This window comes from Poeciliopsis prolifica, unplaced genomic scaffold (assembly GCF_027474105.1).
Source record: "Poeciliopsis prolifica strain line A6 unplaced genomic scaffold, Auburn_PproV2 SCAFFOLD014, whole genome shotgun sequence".
Taxonomy (NCBI): domain Eukaryota; kingdom Metazoa; phylum Chordata; class Actinopteri; order Cyprinodontiformes; family Poeciliidae; genus Poeciliopsis; species Poeciliopsis prolifica.
Window position 1 is genome coordinate 12,948,347 of NW_026562389.1, and position 21,654 is coordinate 12,970,000.

Sequence of the window (21,654 nt, forward strand, 5' to 3'; positions counted from 1 at the left end):
CTATTTTTAGCCATTGCAATTTTCTCCTTTCAATTTGGGCTTTGTAGTCTAGGAAATTAAGAAGTCCCAACGTCGGTGTCAGTATTAACTTTGACTTTAGGGTGCTGTTAATTTTATCCATAACCTCCTGCCAGTAAGTAGTTAGGTTCGGGCACATGAGGAACATGTGTAGTAAAGTTCCCCGACTTTGTTTACATCGCCAGCAAATATCTGAGTTACTTATCTTAGCTCTACATAATTTAACAGGTGTCCAATATAAGCGATTCAGAATTTTGAATTGTATCAATTTGGAGCGCGCATCTCTCATGGGCTTCATGATCTGTTTGACTATTATACCCCACTGCTCCTCTGTGAACTTTTGTTTAATTCTGATTTCCATACCTTTTTAAATCGTGTATTGGAATCGCTCAAGCAGGTAGTTGTAAATATGACTTACTCGTTTTGGGGAATCTTTCAATTTATTAAAAGTATTGTATATTAGTGATTCCGTGGGTATGATTTCCTCAGATTTCTTTAATTTGGTGAGGCAGTCCCTTATTTGTAAGAACTTCCAAAAATCTTGGTGGTGTAGATCGAATAATTCTCGAAATTGTTGAAATGACAGTAAGTCGCCGTTTTGGAAGAAGCAGTTTATATTGTCGATCCCTTTGTGTGCCATCTCCTCCAAAAGATCATTTTGCCCTCTATTTTTATTTTGGGTTTTTCCACACTGAAGCTGTTCCTTGAATGAAGGGACAATATTTGCTTTTTTATGTAGATGATGCCATACATTTTTAGTGTGATTCATAATTGGATTGGATCTAACGCCGTCATTTGGATGTTGAGATAGATAATCAAGAGCTTTGAATGGAGTATTTATTTCCTCTTCCAATTTTACCCAAATTGGACTATTGTGAGTTTTTAACATAAGTGATGTTATTTGTGAGCTTATAAAAGCTAATCGTAATCGTATAAAAGCTAATCGTAATCGGGTAATCGTAATCCTCCGTATTTTATCTTAGTCTGGAGTTTTAGGGTCGACATTTTAGGCTTTTTCCCTTCCCAGATAAAGTCGTTCATGATTTTGTCCAGAGTCTTAAATATGGAATGTGGTATTTTAAGGGGTAATGAATTAAAAAGGTAATTCAATTTTGGTGTAATAATCATTTTAATTGCCTGGACTCTACCCCACAGTGATATTTGTAGTTTGTCCCACCCCTTTAGAAGCAAGCTTATCTTATTTATCATAGGTTCAAAATTATCTAGAATAATGTCTTCCAGGCCCGGATTCATCATTATGCCCAAGTATTTAAAATTTTTTGGTACCCACTGAAATTTCCATTTTTGTATGTGACTTTTATGACAAAATTTTGACAGGGGCATTACTTCGCATTTAGACCAGTTAATCTTATCCGGATAACTCAGAAAATTTGTTGATCAAATCTAGTAAAGGAGGTAGCGATTCCTCTGGGTTTGACAGTAGTAGCAGCACATCATCTGCAAACATTAGCGTTTTGTTGTCTAGTCCGCCATTGTTATCTTTTATTGTTTCATTTTGTCTGATGGCTTGAGCCAAGGGCTCTAGAGCTATAATAAAGAGCAGAGGTGACAATGGGTCACCCTGTTTGGTCCCGCGTTCGATCAGAAATTGGGATGATCTCGATCCATGGTTGTTACCATCGCTTTTGGATCTGAGTATATCATTCTTATTATTTCTAGAAAAGATTCTCCAAACCCAAATTTTGCAAGCACATAATACAGGTAGTTCCAACTAACCCTGTCGAATGCCTTTTCCGCATCCAATGACAGGGCTGCTACCGGAACATTTGATTGTTGGGCTTTCCAGATCAGATGTAATAATCGTCTTAGACCATCCGATGAGGTTCTGCCCTTGACGAAGCCCGTTTGGTCTGGGTGTATTATGATGTTATGACTTTGTTAATTCGCAGTGATAATATTTTTGTGAATAGTTTTGCATCACAGCATAGTAGGCTTATCGGCCTGTAGCTTGAACATTCTAGAGGATCTTTTCCTTTTTTCGGGGATAACAGTGATTAATGATTCTGTCATTGATGTGGGAAATCGACGTGAGTCGATAGCTGAGTTAAAAGTTTTCAATAATTCTGGACTCAGTTCAGACACAAATGTTTTATAAAAACTCATTAGGAATACCATCCAGGCCTGGAGTTTTTCCATTGAATGAGACTTTAATCGTTTTAACGAGCTCTTCCGCGGTTATTGGTCTTTCTAATTGTGCAGCACTCTCTTCGGACAGTTTCTGAAGATTCAGACTTCCAAAAACTCTTGTGCTGAACTTGCATCAAATTTCCCTTCTTGAGCATACAGATGTTTATAGAAATCTTTGAAGGCATTATTAATTTCTTTCTGACTAGTCATTATGTTCCCAGCCTTGTTCTTTATCGCACTAATTTGACGCGTTGCTTGTTTGGCCCGTAATTGGGTGGCTAACAATTTATCCGCTTTATCACCTGATTCATACCATTTCTGTTTAAGCCTATAAAGAGAATATTCTACTTTTTTTGAAAATATTGTATTTAGCTCGTATTTAGCTCTAACAAGTTTGTCAAAAGTTGATGGGTTAAGGTTTTCCGAATAGTCCCTTTCCAGTACCTTTATCTCACTTTCGTATAGGTTTATATTTTGGGAATCTCGTTTTTTGATCCGGGCTGAGTGTTGTATCAATATTCCCCGAATATACGCTTTGAAGCCATCCCAGATTGAGTTTTGGTCTGCGGTGTTATTGTTAATTTTAAAGTATTCAGTAATTAGTTCTTTGAGTTTTTGCATACATCATCGTCGTTTAGTAAGCTGGTATTCATCCTCCATCCCTTAGCTCTTTCATAATGAGATCCCAATTGTAGGACTAGGTCTATGGGGGCATGGTCGGTTAGTGCTATTGAACCAATGTTACTATTTCCAACGCTTTCAATGAGAATGTGTGAGATCAAAAAATAGTCTATCCTACTATAAACCGAGTGCCTATTTGAGAAGAATGTATAGTCTCGAGTTGAGGGGTTTAAGAGTCTCCAAACATCTGATAAACCAGCATATCTGCATAGATCTTTGATCGCATCCTGGGTTTTACTACTTTTAGGAATTGATTTCCCAGATCTATCCAAAACAGTATCTAAGACTTGGTTAAAATCTCCTGCTAGAACAATTGGGAAGTCCCCAAAATCCATAAAAGTGTTCTTAAGTTGTAAGAAAAAGTCTGGGTCCTCCATATTGGGAGCGTAAATGTTAGCAATAATGGTTTTCTGTCCTCCGATGTTGACTAGCAAAACAATTATTCGACCTTCTTTGTCTTTATATTCTTTCTCTACTTGAATTGACAGATGTTTAGAAAATAAGATGGATACTCCTCGTTTTTTCTGTTTGTAAGTGTTGTGGTAAGCTTGTCCCACCCATCTGTCTTTAATTCTATTAACGTCTTTCTCTAACATATGTGTTTCTTGTAGCATCACCACATCTACTTTTTTCTGTTTTAGATACTTGAATACTTTACATCGTTTAGTGTATGAACCCAGGCCATTAACATTCCAGGAGAATATCTTAACTACAGTCCCCATATTTTATGTCCTTTTATCAATATTAGTAACAAGGCCATCAATATATCATGTGGTGTAACCATTGTGTTTATATCTATGGCAAAAGAAAAAACAAAAGAAGAGTGGCTGAGATGGAGGGCCCCATAACGAGAAATTAAAATTAGACACACAAAAAAAACGTGTCCTTTATAAACTAAACACGCCTTATTCCTTATGACGAGCATGGAGGTCTTCAGAGCAAGCTGCCCCAACCAATAATATACAGTAGTAATGAAAATCAAAAACTTCCGCCAGAACTTTGTTAGCTCAAATGGTTCAGATAAATGTGGAAAGGGAAAAACCACAAAAAGAGCTTCTTAGACGATGTGATTTATGGCGTGCGTCTGCAGCGTTATCTCTGCCTCAAAATGCTTCAACAAGAAACCAGTTGGTGTTTTTAAAACAAACTCGCACAAAATGTATTGCTTAATACTAACTATAAGTTTGGATCTAATAAGTAACTAATTAAAAACATGCTTAAAGGAATATAGTTAATTCTAATATAGATAAAATTATTTATAAAAAGTTTTAAGATCCTAGTGAACTTTTAAACCATGCTCAGGAATTTGTTAACTGCCTGGCAGACAGACTCCCTGTCTAAAGAGATTCTAGGCCTGTTTTCTGTAGAATCCTCCCTAAGAATTTATATAAGTTCAGAGATTCAGCAGTTGTTTTAGTTTGGATCTTTATCTAAATTTATGTGAACGTAGAGTGTACTTTAACTTTCTATGGTATATTTCATATGTATCAAAACTATCCTGTGCAGTATTGTGCTAATTTAAAATATTATTTCAACACCTCCCATTCATCAGCAAAGTTATTGAAAAAACTGTGTCAACAATTAAATAGTTTCCTCATGATGACCAACTGCTTTGATTCTTTCCAGTCTGGTTTTCATGGTTACCACAGCACGGAGACTGGCCTAGTCAAAGTATTCAATGATATTCATATAAATACGGACTGTGGGAGAACCACGGTGCTGGTTCTGGTTCTGGTTCTGGTTCTGTTGGACCTCAGTGCAGCTTTTGACATATTACTGAATGGACTGGAGAGTTGGGTTGGACTCTCTGGTTCGGTGCTCGACTGGTTTGAATCCTACATAAAGAACAGGAATTTCTTTGTTTCAATGGGAAACTTCTCATCAAAGAGGTCAAAGGTCACATGAGGGGTACCCCAAGGTTCAATCTTAGAACCCCTCTTATTCAATATTTATATTCTCCCACTAGCTCAGGTCATAACAGGAAATAATATTAGCTACCACAACTATGCGGATGACACACAGCTCTACATTACGATGTCACCAGGTGACCTTTGACCCCATCCAATCACTGAATAAATGTTTAGAACAGATAAATGTGTGGATGTGCCAAAACTTTCTCCAACTGAACAAAAATAAAACTGAAGTCATTATTTTTGGACCTAAAGAGGAACGATCTAGAGCTATAGATCTAGAGCTATAGATCTAGAGCTATAGATCTAGAGTTATAGATCTAGAGCTATAGATCTAGAGCTATAGATCTAGATTATAGGTCTAGAGTTATAGATCTAGAGCTATAGATCTAGAGCTATAGATCTAGAGCTATAGATCTAGAGCTATAGATCTAGAGCTATAGATCTAGAGCTATAGATCTAGAGTCAATGCACAGCTTCAGTTATTACAACTAAAAACTAGCGATCAGCCTGAAACCTGGGAGTAGTGATGACCTCTGACCTGAATCTTGCGAGCCACATAAAGACAATTACAAAGTCGGCCTTCTATCACCTGAAGAACATCTCCAGGATTAGAGGACTAATGTCTCAGCCAGATCTAGAGAAACTCATCCATGCGTTTATCTTTAGTCGCACTGATTATTGTAACAGTGTCTTCACAGGCCTGTCCAACAAATCAATCCTCCAGCTGCAGCCGATCCAGAAGCTGCTGCTCCTGTTCTCACTAAAACCAGGAAGATAGAGACATAACAGCAGTTTTAAAGTCCCTCCACTGGCTCCCTGTAGCTCAAAGAATAGATTTTAAAATACTGTTGTTAGTTTATAAATCACTGAACGGTTTAGCACCACAATACATCAAAGATCTGCTTTTGTTGTATCAACCTTCCAGACTCTCAGGTTCTGGTTCTGGTCTGCTCTGCATCCCCAGAACCAGAACCAAGAGAGGAGAAGCAGCTTTCAGCATCTATGCACCAAAACTTTGGAACAAACTTCCAGAAAACTGTAAAACAGCAGAAACCCTGACTTCTTTTAAATCTCAACTAAAAACCAGTTGATTAGAGTTTGATTAGAAATGTAATATGTAACAATGTGTTGTTTATTATATGTTGCATGACTTTGTGTTCTTGTGTTTATGATGTAAAGCACTTTGAAATGCCTTGCTGCTGAAATGTGCTATACAAATAAAATTTGATTGATTGATTGTGTACATGCTGCTTTGAATGAATGCTAAGCTAATTAGCATGGCGACTGATGAAGGCAGGTAGTTTCCTGATAGGGTAAGTTGTTTATCCTCTATTAGCACATTTAGCAGCGCATACATTAGTTTGACTGACAACACTAAGCCCCTCCTCCTGACTCTGATTGGATCTGTTTCACAACAAACATGGTGGCAGATTCACTACCATGGAAAAAACATATTTAATAAAAGTTACTCCAGAATCATGAAGGAAAACAGGCTGGCCGAATCCTCCAGGTTCCTCCAGGACATTCCAGGATATTCCAGGCTCTGATGGTTTGAGGAGATTCCATCCAGTCCTGAAGAGAAGGATGGGAACTTCTGGATCTAAAAGGAAATTTTTACAAATTTTATCAATCTACCCAGAACTGGTTCTGGATCCAGTCTGAACCGGTTCAGGTTCTGGCAGTGACCAGCCTGCAGCTGGAGCTGATCTTCCTGCGCTGAGCGCTTTCGGCCAGCAGGGGGAGCTGCTGACCTCAGAGCAGCCCTGGCTGTTGCCATGGTTACCGAAAGGCTGAGTTTCACAGAAAGAGGAAGAAGAGAAGGAGGAAGGAAGTGAGGCGGCTGGTCGACAAACCCAGACTGAGAGGATCAGAGCGTCTCGTCCCGCCGGGTCCAACTGTCCCGCCGGGTCCAACTGTCCCTCCAGCCATGTCTTCCCGCTCGGACTCAAAGTCAGGTGAGTTTCCTTCGCGCTTCACTTCCTGCAGCAGAACCCGCTCCGGTTCCGTCCCACGCCTTGAGGTGACAGTGAAGGAAGCACCAGAACCCGGACGCTGTCAGAAGTCAGACAGATCAGAACCGATCCGGCTTCTGAGACCAGACAGGAAGAACTTTCTGGTATCACCAGTTCAGCCTTAACATCCTGGTTCTGGTTCGGATGTGGTTCTGGACCCAGTTCTGGTTCCAACAAGATGAATCCACTCAGCTGGTTCTGTTTGGACCAACTTGGTTCTGATCCAGTCTGAGTTCATCTATCAGAACTCATCCAATCCCGGGTCATCTTTAACAGAACAACGGAACGGATCAGCACCAGCTCCTACTTTGACTAGACCATTGTGCTCCAAGATCTGCTGCTATGTTTGGATCCTGGTTCTGTTGGTGACCCGGTTTCAGACCCAGCCTCTCCGGTTCTGGTTCTGCTGTGACAGGTTACCCTGAGACCGGCGGCCATCTTGTTTCTAGAACAGAGGCTTTCTGTGAGCCCTGACCTTTGACCTTTGCTGGCTGTGGCCTGCAGTCCTCTGGAAGCATCCCCCAGTGGGCGGAGCTTAAACAGCTGAGCCAATCAAATCACAGATTTATCTGCTGCCAACTCACCTGAGAGGCTTTTATTTTGATGGATTGTTGATGAAGGTTTTCTGTTCAGCCTCTCAGATCGTCTTCCTCACCATGAAGCTGAAGGATAAGCTCCACCCCCAGCGGAACCGGACCCGGGCCAAGCCTCCAGACCTGGACCTAAGTCAGAACCCGGTCAGAATTTATTCAGATATTAATCATCATCATCAGCCAGAAAGCAGTAATTAATAAAATCATGACATTAATTACAATAATATAAAATTAATAAAGTAGAAAATGATTATTCTGAACTCCTCCTTTCTGAGTGAAGTAGTTTAGAACTAGAACCTGCAGAGGTCACAAGGTCACCTGGCTTTCCTCTGTTAGCACTTAACATGGTTACCAAGCTACCAAGCCAGACTGTTCACTGCAGTGTTAGCATGGTTAGCATGCTAACCCAGACTGTTCACTGCAGTATTACCATGATTAGCATGCTAACCCAGACTGTTCACTGCAGTGTTAGCATGATTAGCATGCTAACCCAGACTGTTCACTGTAGTGTTAGCATGGTTAGCATGTTAACCCAGACTGTTCACTGTAGTGTTAGCATGGTTAGCATGTTAACTCAGACTGTTCACTGCAGTGTTAGCATGATTAGCATGCTAACCCAGACTGTTCACTGCAGTGTTAGCATGATTAGCATGCTAACCCAGACTGTTCACTGTAGTGTTAGCATGGTTAGCATGTTAACTCAGACTGTTCACTGCAGTGTTAGCATGGTTAGCATGTTAACTCAGACTGTTCACTGTAGTGTTAGCATGGTTAGCATGCTAACCCAGACTGTTCACTGCAGTATTACCATGATTAGCATGCTAACCCAGACTGTTCACTGCAGTGTTAGCATGATTAGCATGCTAACCCAGACTGTTCACTGCAGTGTTAGCATGATTAGCATGCTAACCCAGACTGTTCACTGTAGTGTTAGCATGGTTAGCATGTTAACCCAGACTGTTCACTGTAGTGTTAGCATGGTTAGCATGTTAACTCAGACTGTTCACTGCAGTGTTAGCATGATTAGCATGCTAACCCAGACTGTTCACTGCAGTGTTAGCATGATTAGCATGCTAACCCAGACTGTTCACTGTAGTGTTAGCATGGTTAGCATGTTAACTCAGACTGTTCACTGCAGTGTTAGCATGATTAGCATGCTAACCCAGACTGTTCACTGCAGTGTTAGCATGATTAGCATGCTAACCCAGACTGTTCACTGTAGTGTTAGCATGGTTAGCATGTTAACTCAGACTGTTCACTGCAGTGTTAGCATGGTTAGTAACATCAGCAGCCCTCCACATCAACACTGAGACGAACATCAAGAGGTTCTGGTTCTGGTTCTTCCAAACCAAATCTTTGTCAGTCAGTAAATTCCCTGGCTGAAAAAAGCTGGGATCGGCCTCTGAACCAGGTCGGCTCAGAACTTCTGGGATCCGGTCCAACCTGTAGCTGGTGTTCCTGTGGTTCTGATGACGCTGCCTCTCTGCAGTCGGCCATCTTGCTGGACCAGGAGCGCGCCGTCCTCAGCTCTCTCCAGTACTTCAAGGCCCTTGTGGACAGACTAGACCTGGACCGACCCACGGGACAAAAACTGGGCCTGGACCGGTCCATGATGGGTGGGTTGCTGGGCGGAGCCTCCACCGGCATCCTGGAAGCCGTCCAGGCACTGGTGGAGCTGGAGCCAGACGAGCTGGACAGGTGAGGAAGGGGACGCTGTCCTCACCCTGACTCCTGTCCTCATCCTGACTCCTGTCCTCATCCTGACTCCTGTCCCTCCAGTAAGACTGTCTCCGCCCGTCTCGCCCGTCTGTACGGTGCCGTTGCTCAGCTGATCCGCTGGGCCGACCGGGTGATGCTGGAGGGCGTCTCTCATGGCGACGGTGGGTCTTCGGTGAGCGTTACCACGGTGATCAGGGGCGTGCTGAACAGCGCCAAGGTGAGGACAGGTGTCCTTGGTGGACGGTCTCTGTGTCCTCTGTTTGTCCACTGGGGACAGTAAGCGTTGTCTTTTGGCCTCCAGGAGCTCGTCCGATTGGTTGCAGAGAGACGGGAAGGCTCCGCCCCCTTGTCTCCTGTCCAATCACAATCCGTGGACGTTGAAGACCAGGAGACGTCCACTGAGAGGCCACCCTGTTCCTCAGGCGAGGGACTGGGGTACGAGATGGAGACAAAGGGGGAGGGGACACATGCCCCGCCTAAACCCCCCATGCCCGTCCTAGAGCCCCTCCTCCAGGCCACGCCCCCTCAGGACCTCGCGTTCAGGTGAGTCCAGCTTTGACCGGGTCTGGGCCGGTTCGGTGCCGTTCATACTGAACCGGACCTCTCCGGGTTTTGCTTCTGCTGAGTCTGATGTTTGGTGAGAACCAGGAGCTCTGAGCTCAAATAGAAACAGGAAGTAGACTATTGCTCTCTCCACCAACTTCCTGTCTGCATGGAGAGCAGATGAAGAAGACAAGATGGCCAGAAAGACAACCAACTGCAGATCAGATTGTAACCGGATCGGAACCAGAACCGGACTGGTTCAGTATGAGTGGAGGGACAAACTGAGACATTAGGTTTCCATTACTTTTTTTTCCCCCTCCAGGCGTTTTGTGTATCTAGTGTCCCTTATATGACAGCAAGGAATCGAACTCGCGACGTCCGCGTCGAGGACTCCAGGCTTCCAAATGTCCATTTCTGATCAGAGAAAAGCTTTGTCTTCTGTTTGGACAGGCTGGATGTCTGTTCAGTAGAGGACAGCGTTTTCTAGATTCTAAATTCTTTCTAAGTCCTTTCCTGGATTAGGGTTGATAGGAGTAGCATTAATAGGAATTTCTCTGCATAATAATCTAAAAATTAATCTAAGAAGTTTAATCCTGGTCTAAGTAGTGAGTACTCTACCGTTTCTAAATAATAAAAGAGGAATAAATAAAAAGAGGAAAGGACACAAGAGACAAACATTCAGACAAAACAAAGACGTGAATGAAGGCGGTGACATCAGGGTCCATGAAACCAGGTTGCTCCGTCTCCCGGCAGAAGTCCAATAAAATGTTGTTATCAAGGCAAGTCCTTGGCAGCGCTCCGATCCACAGCTGCATGGATCACAGGAGGTGGGAAGGAGCATTATGTTTACATTTCTTCAAGGAGATTAGAAATATGCATCCCTTCCAAGGCAACACAGGAAATACAGAATGTCTTCGGTCGGGTAGATTATACATTTCAATCTTCCATAAAGTCTCTCTGAAACATCTCAGTTCATCCCAATCATCCAAATCAGTTTGGTCGTTCCACTGAGCCGAGACATGCAACTTCTCCAAGATGGATTCAGGGTTAGGGAGCAGAGGAAAGAAGCGTCTGCCCTCACCCAAGAAAGACAGAGAAAAAAAAAAGTTGGACTGTCAGTCCAGTCCAGTGGTCCAGTCCAGTCGCGCAGTACGTCCTGGTCCAATCAGGACGTACGCGCCTGGTCCAAGGCGTGTACGTCTTGGACCAGGCCCTCCCTGATCTTCTCCTCGTGGTCTTTGAGCAGGCGCTCACACAGGTAGCTGCAAGGTCAAGATCAGGAAAGGTCAAGCATGTGGCGACAGTGGAGCGGAAACTGTCTCTGTTCCAGATCAGCTGATTGTGGCGACAGCAGGACCTGCATACCACCAGAAGGTGGAGCTGTTAGTCTCACGCTGAACCACAGGGGCGTGTGTCTGGACAAACATGTCTATCTGTGGACGTGTCCTCTAACCCGACTCTCTCTCCCTGTTTCAGTCCTCCCGCTCTGCCTCCTAAAAGGCGCCAGACGCCGGCGCTTCCTGTTTCTGCCCGCTGCAGGGTTGCGATAGTAACGCCAATAATCCGGCAGCCTGAGGAAGACCTGCAGGTGGAGGTAAGGTCATGTGATGTAAAGGGGTCAGCAGCGTTGTCAGTGTGCAGCCACTTCTTGACCCAAATGGCTTCTTGACCAAATAGTTCGTTTTAAGCTGATCTCCAAGAGGCTTTTATTTATAAAGACTCACAGGAAGTTGTTGTTAGCAAACTCAGAACGTTCAGCAAATTATTAACATTCAAACGGCTCTGCTGAATCTGTTGCTGTTCTGCTTCAGCTAACAGCTGCTAACTACTGCTAACTGCTGCTAACAGCTGCTAACTACTGCTAAAAGTTTCTAACAGCTGCTAACTACTGCTAACAGCTGCTAACTACTGCTAAAAGTTTCTAACAGCTGGTAACTACTGCTAACAGCTGCTAACTATTGCTAACAGCTGCTAACTACTGCTAAAAGTTTCTAACAGCTGCTAACTACTGCTAACAGCTGCTAACTACTGCTAACAGCTGCTAACTATTGCTAACAGCTGCTAAAAGTTTCTAACAGCTGCTAACTACTCACAGAGCCAGCGGGGTTTCAGCAGAACACATCAGACGGAACCCCGCTGGTTCGGGGTCCTCTGCTGTCCTTCCACAGGGCGCAGCCTTCGCTCCCCTCATTTTTGCTCCGTTTGGGTTTGATACTCAGGAAACATGCCGTCTGCTTGGTTGCTATGGTAATGGCAGTCAGACATTCATTCAGAAAAAGTGATCAAAGTGTGACGGTGTAGTGCGAGGTTGGAGAAGTTAGCGGTGGAGGTTAGCCACGCTAACTCGAGATAGAAGGGCACACCGTTGAGGTATTCCGCACCTTTCAATTTATTTCTCCACGTGCTGACATTTAAATCTCATACATGAGATAAAATAACGACAGGCAGCCGCACCGCATCTCGCCATCACCGATCATCTCTACGACATGGGAGAGAAGTTCTTCCTCTCTACAACAGAACACGCAAAAAGGGAGAAGGCGCTGTAGTATATATAGTGGATCTATTTGCTTTCTATGTTATGCGCCTGCGCATTGATATGTTGTATTCGACACTGAAGTGAATATCATAAAAGTCACGTTCATTTGAACCTCCGAGTCGAATCTTTATTTATGTTGGACTAAAGACACAACAGGCGCCCCCTTGTGGCGATACCCATCAATCCCCAGGAACCAAACAATACATTGACTGTTACAACTGGTGGCCCGGAAGACCTGCAGATGCTGACGACACACACTCTGTGTGTGTGTTTCAGGATGACAGCTGCTGCAAGCGACTCTCTTCTTCCTCTGCAGACTCTGCAGCCAACACCTCAGCAAGTGGTAACCACCACACACACACACACACACACACACACACACACACACACACACACACACTCTCTCTCACACACACACACACACACACACACACACACACACACACACACACACACACACACACACACACACACACACTTCCTGCCCACAGCATCACATCCTTTCTGCGTTTGGTGACTGCTGCCCCCTGCTGGCAGTGAATGCAGCAGGAAGGTAAACAAGAACCAGAACCAGTTGCTGCATTGGATCGGGCTGGTTGCAACTTGGACCCAGAACCTGATACTGGACCAGCCTAGTTTTCTCCTGCAGTCCTCCAGAGATTGGTGGGACTCAGAACCGCCTCAGTCCTGGTTCTTGGTTCTGGTCATGATGTAGGAACCATCCGAGACTGAACCCAGTTCTGATTCTGTCTTGTTCTCAGAGGATGATCCGGATTACGACTTCCTCCACACCAACCTGTCGTCCTCGGAGACGCTGCCCCCACTGCCCCCCGCCCTGCCGGAGAAGAGACGGCACAGCACCACAGGTGTCCCTCTGTCTCTATCTGAACTCTGAGGTGCTGCAGTAGACTGATGTCCTCTTAGCTTGGCTAGCTAGGTTAGCTGATTTAGCTTGGCTTGCTAGGTTAGCTGATTTAGCTTGGCTAGCTAGGTTAGCTGATTTAGCTTGGCTAGCTACGTTAGCTGATTTAGCTTGGCCAGCTAGTTTAGCTGATTTAGCTTGGCTAGCTGGGTTAGCTGATTTAGCTTGGCTAGCTGGGTTAGCTGATTTAGCTTGGCCAGCTAGGTTAGCTGATTTAGCTTGGCTAGCTGGGTTAGCTGATTTACCTTGGCTTGGCTAGGTATGTTAGGTCAGTCAGCTTATTGTAGAAATAATAAAAATGGCTCTACAGTCTTAGGCTGACTATTTCAAACTCAAACTTTCTTCATCTTAGCAAAAATAAAAGCTTTGGACTTTTTTATTAGGACAATAATTTTCATGCTAGGACTGAAACAGCTCTTGTTAGCTCTTGTTAGCTTCCCTCCATTTCAAAATGGAAAACGCTGCTGTTGGCTCTGACAGCCATTTGGATACACAGGTTTTTTGAAATTTTTATTTAGATGAGGTTTTCCTTCTGTTTTAAGGATTTGAGAGAAATGTTTTTATCACAACCTTTTGGATAATTGCAGATTTTTCTTTGAGGATTTTCTGTTTTATTTCAGGTCTCATTAACTCTGAAACTATTTCAAGATGCTTCTTAATGTCGCTTCTCACTGAAGTCTCTGTGATTTATTGTAATGTTGGAACTTATTTATTGACTTTCTTAGAAAAAGTTTATTTGTGGACGTCTGTTCAGCACTTTGGACCTGTCCGTCCTCACCTGTCTTGTCCCTGTAGGCGTCAGCGGCTCTCAGAAGGCGTGCGCCTTTGGATTTAACTCCACCCATGTGGACACAAGCCCCGCCCCCGGTGATGATGTCATGGGCCTTGAAGCCCCCTTGTCTTCCCCCCTGTCCCCCAGTAAGACGCCGCCCCCCCTCCCAGAGAAGAAGCGACACAGTGAGTGAAAACGGAGCAGCTGATTGGTGGAAGTTTGAAAACCCTTTGAATCCATCAAACTTTATCTGCAAAGCATAAAATGAAGATTTACATGATAGAAATACAAATTCATACAACATAGAAGCAACAATTGAAATTGAAATCATGTTTCCATAGCAACTCCAACCAGCCCGGTTCAGCCTGAAAGGAGCTCAGGGTTTCAGCAGTTTTTCAGTTTGCTGGAAGTTTGTTCCAGATCTGGGGAGCATAGAAGCTGCACCTCCATGTTTGGTTCTGGTTCTGCTGCAGAACCAGAACCAGCAGGTTGATCCAGCAGCAACAGTCATTTATAAATCAAGGACTGTAGAACCGGGCGGTGTAGAACTGGGTGGTGTAGAACCGGGTGGTGTAGAACTGGGTGGTGTAGAACTGGGTGGTGTAGAACTGTGTGGTGTAGAACTGGGGTGGTGTAGAACTGGGTGGTGTAGAACCGGGTGGTGTAGGACCGGGCGGTGTAGAACTGGGTGGTGTAGAACTGGGTGGTGTAGAACTGGGTGGTGTAGAACTGGGTGGTGTAGAACTGGGTGGTGTAGAACTGGGTGGTGTAGAACTGGGTGGTGTAGAACCGGGCGGTGTAGAACCGGGTGGTGTAGAACTGGCTGGTGTAGAACTGGCTGGTGTAGAAACAGGTGACATAGTCCGGGTGGCGGAGAACTGGTGGTTCTTTGTCACCCGTGGAACCACCGGTTCTGCAGCTGTAGAACCGACTTTATGTGGCTCTGGAGGGTCAGGTCAGAGGTCAGAGGTCAGCCTCATCTCTGGTATCCAGGTGTAGGAAGTGAAGCTGACTCTAGATCTGCAGTTCTAGATATATAACTTTATATCCATAAGTCTGGATCTAAAACGCTACATGGTTCATCTTTAAGTCCAAAGGTAATAAGTACAGTTTTGACATGTCTCCACCTGTCCTCCACCTGTCCTCAGTCCATCAGTACCTGCAGTTCTGCTCTACGTCTTCCACCGACCCGTCTGCAGTTTCATTCTACCAGAAATATAAAGTCCGACAGCGAGATCAAGACTCCGCCCACCAGCTGGACCGCCTGACCACAGGCTCCGCCCCCTCTGTAGATTCATTTCCTGCCCCTGCTTTACCACCGAAGAAGAACCAACAGGTGAGGAAGAAGAAGCAGAACTCCAGGGTTTTGTTTGGGTTCTGTGTGCCGGGTCAGGCCAGAACCTCTTGGTTCTGATGAGAACATCAGCAGACCAGAACCTGATGACCTGAGCCCCTCATTCAGGGTCAGAGGTCAGACTGGGCCTCAGACCGGTCGTCAACTAAAACGAGATCAAGATGAGAGACTTGGACATTCGTCATATTGGCTAGCATTAGCTTCTGCTAACCTTTTTAGCATTTAGCATTAGCTGTTTCTTCTTCAGTTTAGCGATAAGGCTCTTGTTGAGTGAATTAGTGGGAAGAGAAGCTAACCTTTTGGTTAGCTGTGCCCACCACGGCTGCTGGTCTTAGTGCAAAAACACATTCTGGCGGCCATTTTGAAAAATATGCAACAGAGAAAGGAAACGCAAGATCTACAATGTAAATGATTTCTATGGTTCAACATATGCACCTATAAGTGGACGCTGGGAAATTTAGTGCAGAAATGGACTGTGCGGCCATCTTGAAAAATGTCTGCCACAGGTGGAAATCAAATGTTCAGTTATCTGCTGCTTTGGCATCAGAGCTTCTCCAGGTGTAATTTCATTCCTGTGATTTTTTTTCATCTCCAGGACACACAGTCTGAGAACGAGGACAGGTGAGGGACGCACACCTGTACACACACTTGTCCTTCAGAAACACACACCTGTGCAGACACTCAGGATCACTGCTCTGCAGCTCTGTGGACCACCAGCAGGGGTCAGAGTTCAGTCAGAAAAGCGGAGAGGAAGATGAAGAAGACGAGCTCCTATTGGCTGACCCGAACGAGATCCGTCACAGAATCACTCTGAAGTCTGAGGTTTGGCCCCGCCCCCTCTGCTGTGGTCACAAGTCTCACCTGTGCTCTAACCCTAACTCCTCTGCCCTCAGGAGGAGGAGGGGCCAGAGGTAAAGGCTGCGTCTCCTGAGATCTTATTGGTCCAAGCCACACAGCCCGGCAGCAGTGGTACGTCTGCCAGCCAATCACACGAGGCCATATGTCTTGTAGGGGGAGGGGGGGAGGGGGCTACTCAGGTGAGCAGGAACCAACAGGGGCTGACCCGACTAGTAGCAGAGGACAGCTGAAGTTCTGTTAGACAGAACCAGACCGGACCTGATGATGTCCTGTTTGGGTTTTCAAAGAACAAAACCAGTACCAGGAGGCCTTCCTCTGCACCTACCGGGGATTTGCCACACCCAGTGATGTCATCAGCAAGCTGCAGACCAGATATCCTTAAACACTGCAGGGACGCCTCTGTCCTTCCAGCCAGGTCAGAACCACGGTCCGGGTCAGCCATGTCCTTAACCAGCAACACGTACAGAACCCTGAGGGAAGGTGGCGCCGCTGACCCGACGGCCGCCAGGAACTCCATCCAGCTGCTGGTCAGAGTGGTGGCCGGGCTCAGGTGAGACCGCCGGGCCCTTCCGGACTTCTGGTTCTGGTAGGGAACCGGACCCCTGGTTCTGATCGCTCGGCTCTCTCGCTGCAGTTCTGTGGAGCTGGAACCTGATTTGCTGCTGCTGCTGTTTGACCTGGTGTTCTGCCTTCTGATTGGTGGAGAGCTGGGGATGGCCCGCCTCCTGCACACCAACATACTGTCCAAGATGGAGGAGAGGTGGAAGCTGATTGGCTCCCCTCAGTCGCTCCGCCCCCTCGCAGCCAAAGGCATATCCGCCAGGTAGCCCCGAACAGCCGACTGCACTAGAAGGCCCATGCTGCGCTCTGATTGGTCGCTGTCTCACCTGTGTGTCTCACCTGGCAGACCAGGAACTCTGCTGGACTTCAGGAGTCAGGACCTGGCAGAACAGCTCACGCTGCTGGACTCAGACCTGTTCTGCAAGATCCAGGTGCTCACCCGTCTGTCTGTCTGTCTCACTGTCTGTCTGTCTGTCTGTCTCACTGCCTGTCTGTCTGTCTGTCTCACCTGTTCAGCTGCCAGAGGTGTTGCTTTGGTCCAAAGAGCAGAACGAGGAGAGGAGTCCTCACCTGACAGAATTCACTCAGCACTTCAACAACGTTTCCTTCTGGTGAGGAAAACCCAGGTCCTGGTTCTGGTCTTGGTTCTGGTCCAGATCCTGGTCCTGGTTCTGGTCCTGGTCCTGGTCCTTTTGGGTCAGTCCAGCTGAGCTGCACTGTGTGTGACCTCTGACCTCCAGGGTTCGCTCCGTGGTCATCCTGCAGGACAAGCCTCAGGACAGAGAGAAGCACCTGCTGAAGTTCCTGAAGGTGATGAAGGTAAGCGTTGAGGATGAGGACGGTGTCCCCTTGTTGTCCAGGTGCTGTACGTGTCCCTGCTGTGTCTCCGCAGCACCTGAGGAAACTCAACAACTTCAACTCCTACCTGTCCATCCTGTCCGCCCTGGACTCCGCCCCCCTGAGACGGCTGGACTGGCAGCGGAGCACGGCAGAGGTACCTGTCTCACCTGCCCCCTTAGTGTCTCACCTGCCCCTTTAGTGTCTCACCTGCCCCCTTAGTGTCCCACCTGCCCCCTTAGTGTCTCACCTGCCCCCTTAGTGTCTCACCTGCCCCCTACGTGTCCCACCTGTCCCCTCATTGTCCTCTGTGTCTACCAGAGCTTGGAGGACTTGTCTTCGCTCATCGACAGCTCGTCGTCCTTCAGAGCGTACCGCGCGGCGCTGGCGGAGGCGGAGCCTCCCTGCATCCCTTACCTGTAGGTTCACCTGCCGATGGCTTGTCTAGGCGTCGCCATAACAACGCCTCTAACACCTGACCCGCTCCACCTGCAGGGGGCTGATCCTGCAGGACCTGACCTTCGTCCACCTGGGGAACCCCGACACCTTGACGACATCACAGGGGACAAAGGTCAACTTCTCCAAGTGCTGGCAGCAGTTCAACATCCTGGACACTCTGAGGGGCTTCCAGAGGGAGTGAGTGCATCCGACCGCCATGCATCCAACATGCATCCAACCGCATCCATCAGCGTACCAGTGTGTTGTCTGTGTCCCTGCAGGCGGTACTCTCTGGCGCGGGATGATGACATCATGTCGTTCTTCAATGACTTCAGCGATCACCTGGCGGAGGAAGCTCTGTGGGAACTCTCTCTGAGGATCCGCCCACGGAACACTCCACGAGCCAATCAGAGATGAGCTGTGGAGGAGCAGCGGCCAATCGGGACTCGGAAAGGCTGGATACCACTGGGGTTTATGGACCTGGTTCTGGACCTGGTTCTGACCCACACTGGTACCAGACTGGACCTGTGCTGGCAGCACCGGTCCAGAAGGGGGCGTGGCCCCTTCCGCATCAGAACGCGTTCTCCACCGGTTCCACCTGGTTCTGCTCCAGAGTCCGGTCAGATGGAACCACTTCTCTTACCTTCAGCCTGATGACCTCTGACCTCTGGGCCCGACTGCACTGATGGTTGATCAGTTATTGATTAGTTAGACGATCAGAACCAAAAGCCAGCTCTGCTAAATCTCATGTGTCCGTTCCTTCAGAGACAATTTTAATTGTTTCAGCTCAACTAGTAGCGACCCGGTACCCGGAGGTTCTGTTTCTGATGCTCCTCAAAACCGGCCCGATAGCGGGCCAGCCCAGAACCTGATGACCCACTTCCTGGTCTGGTCTGGCTGGACTTCAGAAGAACCAGAACAATAGTGACAGATTAGGAGGTGGAGATGGAGGACAGAGATTTTCTGAGACACACACCTGGAGACAAACACACACACCTGGAGACAAACACACACACCTGGAGACAAACACACACACCTGGAGACAAACACACACACCTGGAGACAAACACACACACACCTGGAGACAAACACACACACACCTGGAGACAAACACACACACACCTGGAGACAAACACACACACCTGGAGACAAACACACACACACACCTGGAGACAAACACACACACACCTGGAGACAAACACACACACCTGGAGACAAACACACACACACACCTGCAGAATGCCAGGGACACACTAAAGAACAGCTTTACCAGACGTTCACTATGATTTTTCTGAATGAACAATTTGTGCTGCAGAAGAAGTTCAATAAAGTTAAACCAGATTAAAAATGCTGACTGCTGTCCATCAGAGGAACTGACAGGATATGGAGTGAAAATAGTCTCAAAATATCTGTGTGTGTAAAAATATCTGTGTGTGTGTAATACTGCATTTGGAACTCGTGTAAGCATCTTTGTGTGACTTTGGATAGTTGTGTCTGTGAAACATGATTTATAAACCATAAAAAAGTGCGCACAAGTCACTTGGTACGCACACACAAAACTGCATTTACGCACAGATCCGCTTACGACGCACGAGTGTTTTTAAGACTCATTTCGCGCTTCCGGAGCTCCCAGATTTGTGTGTAGATGGTGCGTTTAGATGCCAGTATAAAGCTGGGACATCTGAGTTCTGCAGTGAGTCGAGTGATTTTCTCCTCTCAACGTTTCTAACTCCGCTTGTGCCGAAGTGGCAAAGACTTTAGCTCGGTGGAAACGGAATATCTCAGCACTTCCTTATAATACCCTAAAATTATTTATTTGAGTTCGGGTAAAGTTGTGAGCAGATAATTTACTCTGTGGACTTTGTACAAACATAATACAAACACATTATTTGTATTTCATTACTTTGTTTTATTTTCTGTAGTTAACCTATTTATGAGTCAGCATAAATAGTATTCATTTGCCTTTGCGTGGGCAAATGAATACGTAGCAATAATTATATTACCCAAGTAAAAGATAAAGGTACAGTGCAGCAAAACTATTTATTCCAAAAACGTTACTCCAGTGAATGTAACAAGTACATTGTGACATTCTGAACATAAACATCAGCCTGTAATAAGCTTAATGTGATATATTTGTATTAGCTAGTCATTTTTTAGCTAACATTAGCTATAGTTAGTAATCTTTTAGCTAAGATTACCTAGCCATCTTTAGCTAACATTAGCTAGTCATCTCAGCTAACTTTAGCTATAGCTAGTAATCTCTTCGCTAACATTACCTAGCCATCTTTAGCTAACATTAGCTAGTCATCTCAGCTAACTTTAGCTATAGCTAGTAACCTCTTAGCTAACATTACCTGCATCCAGCAGCATTACTTAAGTCTAATCTGTTAGTTTGGGGGAAAACTGCAAAGTTCTTTGTGTTTTGCTGCCATGATTCAAACACACACCTGAGCAGCAGCAGGTTAGAACCCAGCTAGCGTCTTCGGGCTCATGTTGCATTTAAAGGCAGCTCAGAAAAACAGGTTACAACATGTTAACAACGGAGTAAACAGTTTTAACTGCAGAAAAAAGTGACAAAAGGCACAGATATGGCATGTGCGGACGTCGCTGCAGTATCAAACCGACATAGGAATGACTGAGAGTCGACCACTCTGAGGTAAAAGCAACAAACAGCTTGCATGGAGCAACGGCCCCAAAAGCCCCCCGATGGCGCCGGGCCTGGCCGCAGCATCTGGATCAGATCTGCTGCCTCCATTCAGTCCACATCTACTGTGAACCAGAACCAGGTTATTAAACAAAGAAAAGCATCTGCAAAATGAAGAGAAACAAATTCTACAGGAAATTTTTTTTATCAAAAGCGTAAAAATAGCAAATTATTTCCAATCTATTGATGAAAAATCAATGTCGCCAGGTGGCGGTAATGAGCCGTTGTCTTGGTTACCATCCGCTACAGAACACGAAGAAGAACAAGAAGAAGAAGAAGAAGAAGAAGAAGAAGAAGAAGAAGAAGAAGAAGAAGAAGAAGAAGAAGAAGAAGAAGAAGAACAAGAAGAATAAGAAGAAGAAGAAGAAGAAGAAGAAGAAGAAGAAGAAGAAGAAGAAGAAGAAGAAGAAGAAGAAGAAGAAGAAGAAGAAGAAGAAGATGTGGCCGGTCTGCAGCTGCTAAGAGACGGGACCATCCGAACCGGTACCTGGATGACGTCAGCAGGGGGACCAGCAGAGTCGCGAGAAGGATTAAAGATAAGTCTCGCGAGAGTAGAAAGCTGTGAAGAGGGTCCAGTTCGGAAAGGAACCGGGTTCTAAAGTCCGGTTTTCCTTCCTGATTTCAAACCGATTCGGTTCTGAACTTCCAGAGCCTTTGGGCCGTTGACAAGTCAGAACCGTCCATCTTGGTTCTGGTGCCGGTCCGATCACAGGACGATCCGTTCTAATCTTCGGAATGTGAAGAGTTCTGCCGGACCTCCTACCCGGTCCAGAAGTTCTGAGCGATGAAGTCCTGGTTCTGCAAGGTTGACTGTTCTGGTTCTGACCCGTACAGGCGCCAGCGATGCTGCAGCTCCCCCTGGTGGTGACGGCCCGGCTGGACCTCGTTCTGGTTCTGGTGACCCTGCTGTCTCTGTGGACCCGGCTGAAAGGGCTGGGCGACCCGGGCGCCGTGGTGTGAGTGTCAGCTGCCTACGGCCCGGTCCCGGTCCCGGTCCAGGACCCGGAACCAGAACCAGAACCTCTGTGTGTGTGCAGGTTCGATG

General features: G+C 46.1%; 2 protein-coding genes and 1 long non-coding RNA gene across 4 annotated transcripts in view; 2 read left to right on the forward strand and 1 right to left on the reverse strand.

Annotated features, from left to right (window-relative positions):
* Nucleotides 1-6,196: 6,196 nt before the first annotated feature.
* LOC129365721 (uncharacterized) lies at nt 6,197-11,973 on the reverse strand. The gene is made up of 3 exons (XR_008606546.1): nt 11,721-11,973; nt 7,357-7,494; nt 6,197-6,360 (listed from the first exon to the last, which is right to left on the reverse strand). It is a non-coding gene; the product is annotated as an uncharacterized LOC129365721 (long non-coding RNA).
* Nucleotides 6,386-19,469, forward strand: rapgef1a (Rap guanine nucleotide exchange factor (GEF) 1a). The gene is made up of 23 exons (XM_055039124.1): nt 6,386-6,715; nt 7,406-7,509; nt 8,855-9,063; nt 9,145-9,301; nt 9,386-9,627; nt 11,104-11,221; nt 12,440-12,506; nt 12,925-13,029; nt 13,881-14,042; nt 15,006-15,193; nt 15,807-15,832; nt 15,913-16,033; nt 16,105-16,180; nt 16,357-16,441; nt 16,530-16,619; nt 16,704-16,892; nt 16,977-17,061; nt 17,147-17,241; nt 17,371-17,449; nt 17,523-17,624; nt 17,789-17,886; nt 17,963-18,103; nt 18,187-19,469. The coding sequence occupies exons 1-23, from the start codon at nt 6,688-6,690 to the stop codon at nt 18,320-18,322; spliced, it is 2,703 nt and encodes a 900-aa protein (XP_054895099.1). The 5' UTR covers nt 6,386-6,687; the 3' UTR covers nt 18,323-19,469.
* A 1,508-nt stretch (nt 19,470-20,977) lies between these two features.
* pomt1 (protein-O-mannosyltransferase 1) overlaps nt 20,978-21,654 on the forward strand; it is an 8,628-nt gene continuing 7,951 nt past the window's right edge. For both annotated transcript variants that reach the window (XM_055039125.1, XM_055039126.1), the window contains exons 1-3: nt 20,978-21,143; nt 21,442-21,565; nt 21,647-21,654. The exon at nt 21,647-21,654 is cut by the window's right edge and continues 99 nt beyond it. In XM_055039125.1, the coding sequence (XP_054895100.1) occupies nt 21,101-21,143; nt 21,442-21,565; nt 21,647-21,654 (175 nt within the window). In that variant the 5' untranslated portion in view covers nt 20,978-21,100. The remainder of the gene's footprint in view (nt 21,144-21,441; nt 21,566-21,646) is intronic.

Excerpts from the sequence above, each read along its gene's own strand:
- rapgef1a (XM_055039124.1), top strand. The coding sequence starts at position 6,688 with ATGTCTTCCCGCTCGGACTCAAAGTCAG. Across the intron at positions 9,628-11,103 it reads CCTCAGGACCTCGCGTTCAG|TCCTCCCGCTCTGCCTCCTA; the intron begins GTGAGTCCAGCT and ends TCCCTGTTTCAG. Across the intron at positions 15,194-15,806 it reads CACCGAAGAAGAACCAACAG|GACACACAGTCTGAGAACGA; the intron begins GTGAGGAAGAAG and ends TTTCATCTCCAG.